We start from the raw sequence: 13,145 nt of genomic DNA, 5'->3' as shown, positions 1-13,145 counted from the left end.
TTTCATCAGTGCAATGCTAACCTTGATTAGCATGGGAAGTTATGGGAAACACCTGTGTTGAAGAGGGAAGTGAAATTAAAGCCATTCACACAAGCTGAAGCATACTTCCAATCATACCATATTTAGCCTTAGAGAAACCACTCCTCTCCTCTACAAGTGTTACCTATTTGACTGTTTGCAAAAGGTTTATATCACCTTTACACTTCCGATACATAAGACTGTCACAAGGAAGAAGTGCACTCTGACATCAAATTCCAACAACTTCTGCAAATATTTCTCCTCTTGTCATTTTTTTTCCTAAGGGAGATAATCTCCTGAACAATGAAATGAATGTCTGGCATGCTTGAAAAATTCTTCTTTATGTATCTCCAAAATCATAAGTCAAAACTCTACTTACTATAAACCTTTATTAATAAACTATTATACTACAATATTATGATAGTAATAAGCAATTATATGCTTGGCTATACAGACCTATATGCTTATGTTAAAACCAAGAAGACAATCAAACATATTCTACTTACTTTAACATACATATAGTCTAAAACATCTATTTCTGTCCATATCTCTCCTGTAACACCGATTTGCAGCACTTTCAGAGGCAGTTGGTGTTTCCTTTCCGGGCAAAATAGGCTCAATCTCCATGGAATATATTTCTATATATCTTGTTTTGGTGTATACTAACTCATAAGGCAACTTGGGAACCTCTCTCTCTGGTTTCCTCAGCAAAACAACTGAGGTCATCTGCTTTAAAGATACTTATGAATAACCCATGGAGTCTGCAGAGAGTAACGTGTGACAAGCCATGTTGGGGCAATGAATTCCCTCATTGTTAGACTGACTCATAGTATTTTTAGGCTATTTCTCTGTCTCTACAAAGAGGAAGAGTGTCCTCCTGTAAATCACAAACTAATCACAAAATTCTCTTGTCTCGTGATAATCAAATGGAAGAACTCAAAGACACCATTGGTAATTGAGGAAGACTTGATGATTTCTCATACCCATTTACAAAAAACAGACCATATGGGTATGAAAGTCACTCTGTTGAGAAGTCTCTGTTCTTCTACATTTAGGACTGTCCAGTTAGAAATGTGTAGTTTACACCCACCCATACAACAACCCTGGAAAATGACACAACAAATCACATATCAAATCTCACCCCGTGTTAACACAGAATGAGAGCTCTTCAAAGCAATGCTGCTTTAGCCTTTACATTTAATCTTCAAGTGATGAAGGGCTCTCATCAGACCACAGTGTAAGTAAGTAGCCCGGAAGAGTCTGCTCTCAATCATCCTCACTGTCTCCTAAGAGTTAAACTCAACAAGCCACTTTCACTAATTGCCAGAGGCAGCTTTTATTCTGTGTGAATTACCCTGGCAGCCTTACCTACAGCCACACCTGAAGCAGGGTTACATGGCAAAAATGGAGACTCGATGAGCAACGAGGGAAGTGCAACAGCTTTCAAGATATTCAGAAAATAGCCACAACTTTCACCAAACAGCACGGAGGTGACACACGCAAAAACACAGATGCATTCTGCATTCCTGACTGATTCTCCTTCAGTTTAATCTTCATGCTGCTCCCTCAAACCATTCATCAGCATGGTGACTTCTCATTCATACTTGCTTTTTGATGTTAGGTTTGCACCTTCTTCTCCCTTAACATTTTAAGAAACTTTACCCCAGCCTTGAGTACTTCCATAGCTATTGAAAGATCAATAGCTACGGAAGATCAATAGCAGTTCTTGCTATTGTCCCTGACTAATAGGCCAAAGAAATTAAATCCATGCCACTAAGGAGAACAGAAGGTGTAAAGCACAAGGTCTATGCTTCCATAAGTAATCCATCTGGACCTTCTTCAAAATAAACATTAGAATTTGCACATACATTAAAAGCTGGGTCAGTATATGCAGTCCACAGACATTCAGTAGAACTGAAGTATTTAAATTTCATTTTTTGTGCCTAATGTTTCCTGTGCCTACATTCCAGCTGCTTAATGCCCAGAATTCAGCAAGAAAGGCAGTTCTCTAAGGTAACCACACTAACTACTCAGCCTCTTTTTAAAAACAAATGAGAAACCGAACCAAAACACACAAAACCCCACATACAAACCATTTAGCCAGCACTGATCTCTTCTTCACATTTTATTTGAATATAAACAGACCAATACATAGAAACAAAACTATTAAATACTGTAACTAACTGCAAGCAGCAAGCAGCTGTACTGCTCCTGCTGTGATCTGGACTGCCAGGAACAGGAAGACCCCAAAACCATCAAGATCATCAACTTGATAATGGTGCTTTTCACGTTTGTGCAGTGCTGGGCAGCCCAAGTGATCCATCTCACACAGGGCTGCATGTTAGGCTGCTGCCTGGAGCAAACTGAAAAAATGGACCAGGCTAAAAGATGAGGGGCACCATGAGATGGCAAGGGTCCTCAAAGGGAAACCTCCTCCTGAAAATACAGCTATTAAACATTAAAACTGGGTTTTAAGTAGACAGGTCCTAACTTACTGCAACGCTGAGAACACAGAGCTATCCACAGAGAACTTGACAAGACACATGCTTAGGATGTTTTAATTTGTTTTCCTGCACAAATTATTCCAAACATATGTATATGACAGCAAAATTATTTCCCTGCAATAAGAAGAAATAGAGAACAAAAGGTTTGATCTTTCAGATTTATGTGCTTGATTTCAAAGCACAAAATTAAGCAATGTATGATTACTCACATGGGATAACGATAAATCTTTGCAGAATCAGGCTTAAGCAAACCCAGAGTTAAGCAAAGCCAAGCAGCCCTGAGAACGAGGAGGAAATGATGCAGTCCTAAGCAAAGGGTGGCACCAGCACAGGCATGAGTGCTGTTCTCTGCCAGGAAAGCCACTAAAAGCCTTGCCATTAGTGTTGGTAAACAAGGCCTTAGCAACCCAAACTCACTGCCTTGGATGCAGCTCAAAAGTAAAGCCAACAAAAGGAAAAAGCTACTGTATGAAGAGCCTTTGAATTCAAAACAGCTTGAATTTTTCTCTGTCTCACATGGATTTTAGAGAACAGGTTTAATTTCATGCCTAATGCTTTTCCACATACTTAAAAGTTTTGACACTGATTTAAACCAATCAAACTCCCAGAAGCATCACCCCCAAAACAAAAACATACATCTGCTGAGGCATATCATGAGTGGGGTTATGGTATATGAAAATAAGCAGAAAGACTTAGTTTGATGAAAAAGTCAACGTTACAGACATGATGAAAATTTCCAAGAACCATGGGATTATTTCTGACCCTAACTCCATATTTTCTGCAACAAGAACCTCCTATTATTGATGGGAAGTAGGAAGTTCTTCCCTTGCTATTTCAGCAGCAGAGAAGACAAGCAGAAGGTGCATTCTGCTGCTTCAACTCATTCGAGTAGCTTGCTAATGAAGCATCAGGAACAAAAGCCTTGCCCAAATGCCTTTTCTTGGCCCTGGGCCCAACTGTACAAATAACTCACTATCGGAGTCAAGCTCAATACACGCAGGAGTAAACACTGCTCCACTACAGTGAGCACCAAATTAGATCAGAGATAACCTCTGCACCTTCAAGCCTGTGAAAGAAAACACAGCTAAGCAAAGGACTCTGCTCGTCTCTACATGCACACCAAGGTAAGCTGACTTGAATCAAGAGGCATAAAACAAATCACTGACTCTTATCAGAGGAGCTCTTGCTGTGTGACAGCATAAAGCAAACCTGCATCCATCATCTTCCCTCCAGCCAAGATGCCTTTTAAACCAGCAACATCAGAAAGTATGCTCATATATATGTGCAGGTGTCAAAGTCTCCAGTAACGCAAGCAAAACTTCAAACAATTAAATATTTGTTTTGTGTATGCTTTGTGCTGTCAAGGAATGAAACCTGAATTCAATTAATGTGTATAAATTAACATATGAATATAATATATTATTATGCATTGATGTGTATACATATCTGTGCCAAGAAGATGGAGCCAGGCTGTTCTTGGTGGTGCCAATCTCTAGGAACAAGGCAATGGGCAGAAACTGATGCACAGGAAGTTCCATCTGAATATGAGGAAAAACTTCGCTATTGTGCAAGTGGAACAGTTTGCCCAGAGAGGGTGTGGAGTTTCCCTCTCTGGAGGTTTCCAAGAACTATCTGGACACAATCCTGTGCCATGTGCTCTAGGACGACTCTGCCTGAGCAGGGAGGTTGGACCGATGTCCCACTGCGGTCCCTTCCAACCTGACCCATTCTGAGATTCTGTGAATGTCCCTGTAGGCCACCCCAAACTCCTCCAGGGTCTGGTGCAGAGCCTAATCCAGGCACAGGCCCTACAGGTCAACAGACTTGCCAGCTGCACACTGCTTTTCCTGCACAGCAGAGACACCACCTGTGGTTAACCTCACTGTCGCTTCTTGCTTTTTTGAAATCCTATTAAAAATAGACCATCCAGAAACAGTGCAACCATGTGACACTGGACATTTGTGTGACTTCCTCCTATTCAGCTGCCTCAATGAGCCCATTTCAATAACAAAAATGCTTTTTTTTTTCTACGGAGATTAAGCAATGAGTCTCATAAAGAGAGAGACAAATTACTTTGTTATTAGAAGACATGGGGTGGATTAAACTCCCAAAGGCCCTACAAAGAGACCCTAGAAGATAGGTAAATCTGCCCCACAGGCTCCCTATCCCTTACAACTCAACCTGGAAATCAGTGGCTCAACAAAAGATAATGGTGGTCATTACACACATTTTCTGACATAGCAGGAGCTCAACAGCACTTTCTTTGATTATTTATTTATCTAAAAAATAATAGTAATCCATTACCCAAGCCATCTGGCACATGCTATAAAATCCCTACAGTAGGAACAGACTGCAAATAATCAGTGACAGTTCCATGTACAGACATTACTATTCTGCAAGGATTGCTGATGACAGTTTGAGGGGGATCCCATGTAATCCACTAATATTATTAGGTAAATGTTTTAACATGATAATCAAAGAACTAAACAAATAAGACCAATTATTATAAATGAGACCTTCACAGTTCTTTACCTGTAACAAAGAATTCCTACAACTTTCAAGATCAGATCTACAGGAAAAAAATAAGAACATCTTAAAACATAAAGCTATGATCTCCCCTTCTCAAAAGTAGCTCCCAGTGATGCTACACTTTCAGTGTTTCTTTAGGACTACAGGATACACCCTCCCAAAAACTATCTCTGGGCTGTGAGAAGCTTTCACAAACAGCTTGGTGTGTCCCTGCCCACACCAGGGTGGCATCATTTCCTGCTCCAGACACACTCAGCACCCAGGGGGGCAGCTCCAGTGCAGACTGGGCTCCAACTTAAACCATCACTCATCCTGCTTCCCAAGGCTCAAGTGTATTTTAACAAGATGATAGACTGCTGACATGTCACGAAACTGCTGTCAGAAAGCTAAGAGCTTTTTAATTTCTTAGGCTGCTTTGGTTGACACATGACTACAGGAAATTTCTTTTACACAAACAAAAATGTCAAGGTTAGGTTAAACCAACTATTGTTAGACTGTTGGGTAATTATATCCTCAGCACCTTCAGTTTTAAGGCAATAGGAATAAAGTGGGTGCACACTGTTGTGAGCTGTGACTGGCAGGGCTGCCATTCCAGTGAAACAGCAGATCCCTGAAGCAGGGAAGCAAGTGAAATATTCCCTCTTCCGCTGCTGCTGCACTAGATTTTAAGAGGAGGCAGAGGTGCAGTTATAAAGTATCCTGTGAAGGCTCACTGTCATGTGCAGATGCAATAGCTTGACAGTGCACATCTGATTTCTGCAACAGCTTCTCTGGTCTGAACTGTCCCATCAGACCCAGAGCCGTGCATGGAGACAACCCCATCTCTGCACTGATGGGCAGCAGGGTTCTGGAAGGACAAAGCAGTGACCTACTGAGACAAGTGGTAACTGTTTAATGCTTAGAAAACACTCAGGTCACATGCAATAGTTTTGTTGCAAAATGTGGAATACGTAAACATTTTCTTAAAAAAGAATGTTTTTTGATGTTTGATCTTTGTGTACTTTCAAGCCTAATCAACAAGAAAGGAGATTTAATCCACGAAACAGCAGCTAACAAGCTCTAAAGTGATGTCTAGGTGTTAGAAATTATTTGTTGGTAGAATAGCTTTATTAAGGTTTAGGGCTTGACACGGCTTCAATGTTCTCAGACCTAGGGGGAGGCTAACAAAGCTTAGAAAGAAGGCTGTCCACTGATAGAGGACACAAAGAATACAGAATTTACAGGCCACAAGGACATTTGGCAGAACCCCTGATAAGAAAGAAATTAATAAAGCCAACTCATCAACTGTGCTGAATCAGCTCTGATTGGGTAAAACATAATTTCGGCAGGGGAAGATCATGACCAACTCAAAGACCACCGGTCCAAGAAACCCAACAACCCAAAAGAAGAGAAAGACTGAGCATGTGACTAATTAGCACAAAAAATGAGACTCATTAACCAACAGAAGATAGAATACAAACTATTAAGAGAACTAGATAACTTGTAGCCAATGAACATTAATGCTTTTGTTTGCTAAAATGTATACATAATGAAGAGTTTTGGTAGTCATCCTGCTGGCCTGGTGGATTTTCCCCCCAGCCCCACTTTCTGTAAATAAGTCAAATACCTCAACTCTGTGTGTGGATTGGCCTCTTGCACACTGGGTGGAAGAACCTATTCTGGGACAACAGTTTGAACAGCAATATACAGGACTATATAATTAAGGCAGCTTTTTTTTCACATTCCCAGGAAAAGCCCAATAATAGGCACAGAAATTTTGAAACAGTTATATTTTCTCCTTTATGCTCAGCTTGTTCTTTTGCTGTATTTCCCTGCCCATGTACCACAAACGTACCCAAGAAGAGCCATAACCTGGTCAGAATCTGCCATTTGCCATTTTTGCACAACTGAAGAAGAGCAAGTCTTGTAACACCCTTGGCTTCACACTCAGAGCAGCTGCTGCAAACAGCCCCGGGAAAGCAAGAAAGGGCCACTTGCGATGCTGAGGACTGCACAAGCAGCTTTTTGTTCTGTGCAGTTTCCTCTGACACTTCCCTAACTCAATTTACTGCTCATAAATCCCCAAACTGAACCATTTCAAGGTCAGCTGCTGAGTTCAGCTTGCCCAGACCATGCTGTCCAGCAAAAACTGTTTACTGATTCCTCTGTGTTCAAAGGAACATTCCCACTCACTTTAACTGAAATTGGATCAGGCCCTAAGTTAGGACCAATCTAGCTGGAGCTAGCTAGCCCTCACTCCCAGATAATGGAAAGGGAGGAGCATATTGGTAGCAGCAAGAATGAAAATAAATGAATGGATAAGTAAATAAATCAGCGTACTGCATACAAAAGGGAAACAGAAATCCCGAGAGGGCAAAGCAGCACGCTCTAGGAAAGCACAGCATGAAACAGAAACAACTCAAACCCAGGGAAAAATAGATGGAAATGGAGAACAAAAATGACTGAATTATGTCAACTCTCCGCTAAGACTTTAAAAGAGGTGGCACAAACGTAGTGTCTCATCTGTTTTGTTGATTTTTGTGTATAGGCAGCAAGAGCACGTGTTGGGGCTTGGTTTCACCCCCCTGAAACTCACAAAGGCAACATCTAACATAAACATGGTGCTCTCAGCAGTGTGGAAGTCACATGAGTTCCAGTTCTAGGCAAAGCATTCTCACTTGTTCTTAATTTCCAAGGAAAGCAAACTACACTCAACAAAAGCTGACACATGCCCTAGATTGTCCCTGTCAATTTTTATGGGTCAGCAGAAGTAGGTACATATCTGGTGTTGGTCAACAATTACTGAAATGCTTATCAACTATGTCCCAGCATCACTCAGCAGAGCAACGATGATCCAGAAAACACATCAAGATTCTTTCAAGTTTGTTTCCCAAGTCAAAGAACCAAAACTTTCAGAAATTACCTTACAGCAGGACCACACACCTGCCACTGATATATATCCAATAGAACAAGGCTCAAAGGCATAATATTTTAAATAAGAAAACCTGGGATATAACCCATGGAGCAATTTTAAGCTGCTGCACCCAAAAATTGAAGCTGCTGGCCTCAAGTAGAGTCTGTGTTTGCAGTATCACTGGGCTCAGGAATACAAAGCCTGCGTGGTTTGGGCCCATTGCTCACAACCAGCAATACTGAAAGCTCTGGTACTTTAAGCAGCTGCTCTGAATGAATATCTTGACTCTGCCTACCAATATAAAAAAGATGTGAAATTCGCTCTTTCTGTGCCTACATATGTCTCTAAAGAGGACAAGAACAGCCTGTGGTGTGAGAGTAAAGCACAGAAGTAGTTTCACTGGCCTTCATCACCCAGCAAGTCCCTACTGCAGGATCATCCCAGCGCCTCTTTGACTTTGTGTTTGCTCTCTTTACCTCTGTGTGCTACGACCTTAAATCCATTGTTTATGTTACCTAATCAAGGATAAGTTACTGAATGGGATTTAAACAGCATGCAGCCATTACTTGGGGAAAAAGCCAGCAGTGAGGGAAGACAGCAGAGAGTCTTTCTTGAACACCCAGCAGGTTTCCTACCCTGACCTGCCTGATTCTGAGCCAGGCCTTCCTTAGGAACTACAAGGGGCCTTGAGCTTTCCACTGTAATGCAGTTCCAACACAACAGCACGCCCACATTTTTGGAGCAGCTTCTGACCAAAGAATTGAATTCCACTCAAGGAAGGGAATTCAAGGTCAGACAGGGTTGGAAATTAAAAAAAAATAAAAGAAAAAAGAAAGTATTCTGATCAACACTTTATGAGAGATTTCAATTCCATAAGGAGAACATCTACAGAGAGAGATAAATCAAGAACACCTTTCCAAAATAACTCCTTACATAGAGAAGGTCTATTGGACATTTGGGAACAACTCTGCAGTACCATGGCTCTCTTGACCAGAAAGGTAATTTTCATCCCTTTGGGCAACGATAGTTCAAAGAGATAGTTCTGTGACACACAGGACACCAAGATGTCATATACCACTAATGTAACAGCATTCTTTAGGGGGTGCTGGCATGCACCTCACCTCCTCCCATTCAATCTCTCTTACACAAATATACTACTCAGATACAGTCAAGCCTGTTGAAGGGATGCCCAGTTCGATTTGTCCTGATGCACAGTCAGTGTGCTGTCCCATCACTTCTGAGTGGGAGGACTCTACCAATGAAGTGACCTATTCATGCCAAAACAAAAAGTCTGTTTCCTTTCCTTCCTCACCCAACGTGCTAGACTGGGGATAATTTGGGAGCATTTCATGAAGTGGCTCAAGGATCTAGATGGCATGGCTTTCCTAATGACACACTTTGACTGTGCAAGCTTTTTGAAAGAAGTATTTGCAGTTTGTCATGTTATACTGTACACCCAGTTCTGGTGACCCCAGTCATTCCTGCTGCCCTTAAAAACCTGTTGTCTGTCGTTTTTTCCAGATTTTTGCCCTAGCTCAAGGCAGAGTAATGAAAATAAGGCATGGCTAGGGCACAAACCAACCATTTCCACATCTCCATTCGCAGCCTTTGCCCATCATCAAGATGCATAGGGCAGGAACTGTTTCCAGGTGGGAGCTGACGAGATACTAACACACAGGACTAAAAAGATTAGAAAAACGTCTGATTAAAGAGCATATGAGAGTCACGCTGCGCATCACTGCTGACTGCAGGGCTTCTGAACGGCTGCCAAAAGAATAAATATAATCCGAAGGTGCAGTGTCACCAGAAAAGGGTAGTTGAATATCAAAGCGCTCATGTCGTAGAAGTCGTTTTTCCTCAGGGATGGGGAAGGTGTTCCCGAAGGCGATAACCGAGCGGCCGTGCTGACCCGCCGCGCTTCCCCCCGGGCGCGTCCCCGCCGCGCTGCCGGAGCCGCCCCGGCCGCTCCCCCCGGCCCGGCCCCGCCGCCCCCCGCCCGGCCCGGGGCGCGGAGCCCCTCCGGCACAGCGGGGACCGGCCCCGCGCCCGCCGGGATGCGGGCCCACCGCGGGGAGCGCCGCCGGCTCCCGCCGGGGCCGCGGGCGGCAGCGCCGGTCCCTGCCCGCGGCCCCCATCGCTCCGCCGGGATGCTCGCCCGGGATGCTCGCCCGGGCCGCGCCGCTCCCGCCTCCCCCGCCCCGCGGTCCCGCCGCCCCCGCGCAGCCCCGGCCCCGCCGCCGCCCTACCTTCGTGTAGAGCTCGGAGGCTGCCATGGCGCAGGGCGCGGGCGGGCGGCCCCTCTGCGGCAGCCCGGCGGCGGGAGGCGGAGGCGGGCGGGAGGAGGAGGAGGAGAAGAAGGAGGAGGAGGAGGAGGAGGAGGATGCTCAGGCGGCGGCCCGCGCCATGTTGCTGCTACCTGGAGGGCTCTGTGCATTGTGGGAGCGGCGGCGGGGACGGGCAGGGACGGGCAGGACGGAGGGCGGCGGGAGCGCGATTCCTCCCCCCGGCGGGCGGGACGCGGCCCCGGCACCGCGCCCAGGGCGCTCGGACGGGGGGAGTCAGCGCTGCCGCTCCCGGACCCCCAGGGGGTTGCGCGCCCCCCACTTTGTGCCAGGACCGGTATTCCTCCTCTCCCTCGGGATACGGCTTTTTATTTATTTTTTTTTTTCTCCTAGACGGAGCAAATCACTTGTTTCGTCGTCAGGGATGTTTATCATTTTCGCTGCTCCCCAGCCCGTGCCCTGCTCGAGGCTCCGCACTCCGGACACCACCAGGCTCAAGGAACGGCCCCTTCTTTCCCGAGGGACCTCTCCTCTCAAGGCAGGCGGGAGAAGAACCTTCTGTGCAGCTGCCTAATCTTTCTGGATTTACATCTGTGTCACAGCCTGCTGAAGCCTCTTGTGTGCCTCGCTGCCATCCTGCCAGTTATTCCCATTGTGTGTTTTGACTTGAATTTCTCAGGTGCCAGGTTTTTTTCTCTCCGATTCTGATCCCATCCTTCAAACTGTTTACAGCCTCTTTCAGCTTGACTGAAACCACTACTGAAAGTATTGAAGAGAACTGGGCCCAAACCAGCTCCTTCAATAAGTCCAGTTCTCACCAAGACATGGAGGTACACACCTTTGAAAAGTTTAACATCCATGTCAAAATGGAAGGAAAAACATAACCCATGTCCAGCTAGGTCTCAAGATGACACCTCCTTGCTTTATGAATAATTAAAGAGTGTTTTTTACAGCAAGAGTTCTTTGACAGCACAACTGAAGCTATCACTATCTTCTCCCCCCCTTTTTACCTTGGAAATGCATCCTACTAGTTCAAGTGGTCTAAAATACAGAACAAGTTGAAACAGGTATGTTTGCCACACTGTCCACCAAAGTGTTTTTGACTATTTATCCTCTCTCAAAATTCACCTGTTTAGAAAACAGCTGTGTATTGAGTGGGTAGTATCTGTACTTCCCCTGAAACTCACTGTGACTATTAAAGAAACAGACAAACCTGTTTACAGAGAAAATGAGCCACGAAAGAGATGGGTCAAAAATCACTCATCAATTTCGTAAACAGCCAGAGATACAACACCACTTTGATTCCCAAAACAAACACTCTAAATAAACGCCATAATCCAGCTATACATTACTGCTGCTATCTAAAAGAAAGAAGATGGAGAAAGCAGCAAGCACAAATGAAAAATAGCCAAGATGAAAATATGGAGCCTTACCCAGAGCTGTTTGTATTAGGTGCAGATATATATGGCCTTCACAGCTAGGAAACTAAGGTTAGTAAATTGAGAATAGAGATTAAAAAAATTCTTGATTCTCCTGTGAGTTCAAAATACTGTGAGCTGAATTTAATACCTCTTCCTGTGTTCTACCAGTATGCCCAGGATTATCAACCACAACTGCTGTTACTGTCTCGTGCCAGGAGGGTCAGTCCCATCAGCAGAACTGCACATTCAGTGCTACGAGAAGCCCAGAATGGGTTCCTGGGAACTGCAGTCCAGGTCAGGGGTGAGGTTTTGGCTAAGCAGTTTGCATAGCTGCTCTTCATCTGTATGCTAAGGCAAAACAGATCTATACTAAAGCTACAGGTCATCTTTCTTTCATGTATAACAAAGAAGTGACTTGTTTGTGGTTCATTTAAGGTGTAATCATGTCCCCTGAACACCCTTAATCTCAGAATCTGCTTGTACAAACAACTGAAATTTCAAGTTTTGTTCTCAGAAGGGACCTGAACCTCCCCTCTGACTGTGCTGCTTCATATTCAGTATTTCGTACCCTTTCTTTAGGGTATCTATTCTAAATTCAAAGACTTTCATTTCAGGAGTTTGCTTGGTGGTGGATTACTGATCTCAGCCATTCACAGATGGAGCTCAGGAGCCAAATGTAATTATAAGCCACAGCAAAAAATAGATATCTGAGTCCGAAATATACTATGATTTGACACAATTTGCATAAACCAGGATTTCAAATCTATCATTAAGGACAGAAATTGGGGGCACCGAAAGTTGCCAAGAAGCAACCTGTTTGTAATATATCCAGACTGACTACTTAATTATTAAGATGCATCTCCTGCATCAAATATTTGTTGATAAGATTTTAAATGACATAATCTCTTATCTTGCACAACATCTTTTCAAAAGATGGCATTTTTTTCGGAGAATATATCTTGGATATGCCAGATGACAATGTACAGTTGATACAGCTGATACAGTCCACATGCAGAATTTTACACTGAATTTTTATGTAATTTTTTTTCAGAAAAAAATTACAAAGCATCTGTCCTATCTCTTTTCTCACATCTGTGGTCTGTTTGCATCCATGATCTGTTAAACTGTGGCAGAAAAATTCCCTTCTCACACAGGACTTCCTATTCTGTTGTCACTGTTCCGCAAGTGAGCAGCGAGTTCTCTCTTTGCCAAACAAAAAGGGAAATCATTAAAGGCACAGCAATAACATTTAGTGCCTGGCCAGTGCACGGGCCTACCCATTCCTTCAGAAAAGCACTGTATATTCAACGCTGCCCATCAGTTTAACTCCACGTGCCTTTCACCGGCAAGACAGACAAAGCTGAGGGATTTACAGGCTAAAATCGTTCTCCTACCCTTTCTCATATTCTCACACTACAAGGACCAGGCCTGGAGCTTTTAGCTGTAGAAAACTGGTTGAACGGTAAAGAACTCTGAAATGTAATGCAACAGATATGTA

At 43.8% G+C, this 13,145-nt stretch overlaps 1 protein-coding gene across 8 annotated transcripts in view; it reads right to left on the bottom strand.

Annotated features, from left to right (window-relative positions):
• MYO5A (myosin VA) overlaps positions 1-10,514 on the bottom strand; it is a 97,487-nt gene extending 86,973 nt beyond the window's left edge. For 4 of the 8 annotated variants that reach the window (XM_051796988.1, XM_051796990.1, XM_051796989.1 and 1 more), the window contains exon 1: positions 10,191-10,514. In XM_051796988.1, coding sequence (XP_051652948.1) covers positions 10,191-10,217 — 27 coding nt within the window. In that variant the 5' untranslated portion in view covers positions 10,218-10,514. The remainder of the gene's footprint in view (positions 1-10,190) is intronic. The other 4 variants (XM_051796992.1, XM_051796993.1, XM_051796994.1 and 1 more) reach the window with 3 other exon arrangements.
• Positions 10,515-13,145: the final 2,631 nt, after the last annotated feature.

This window comes from Manacus candei, unplaced genomic scaffold (assembly GCF_025592945.1).
Source record: "Manacus candei isolate 608988 ecotype Guabito, Panama unplaced genomic scaffold, ASM2559294v1 h1tg000046l, whole genome shotgun sequence".
Taxonomy (NCBI): Eukaryota; Metazoa; Chordata; class Aves; order Passeriformes; family Pipridae; genus Manacus; species Manacus candei.
The sequence above is the reverse complement of the archived record's forward strand: the minus strand, read 5'-3'. Positions and strand labels throughout refer to the sequence as shown.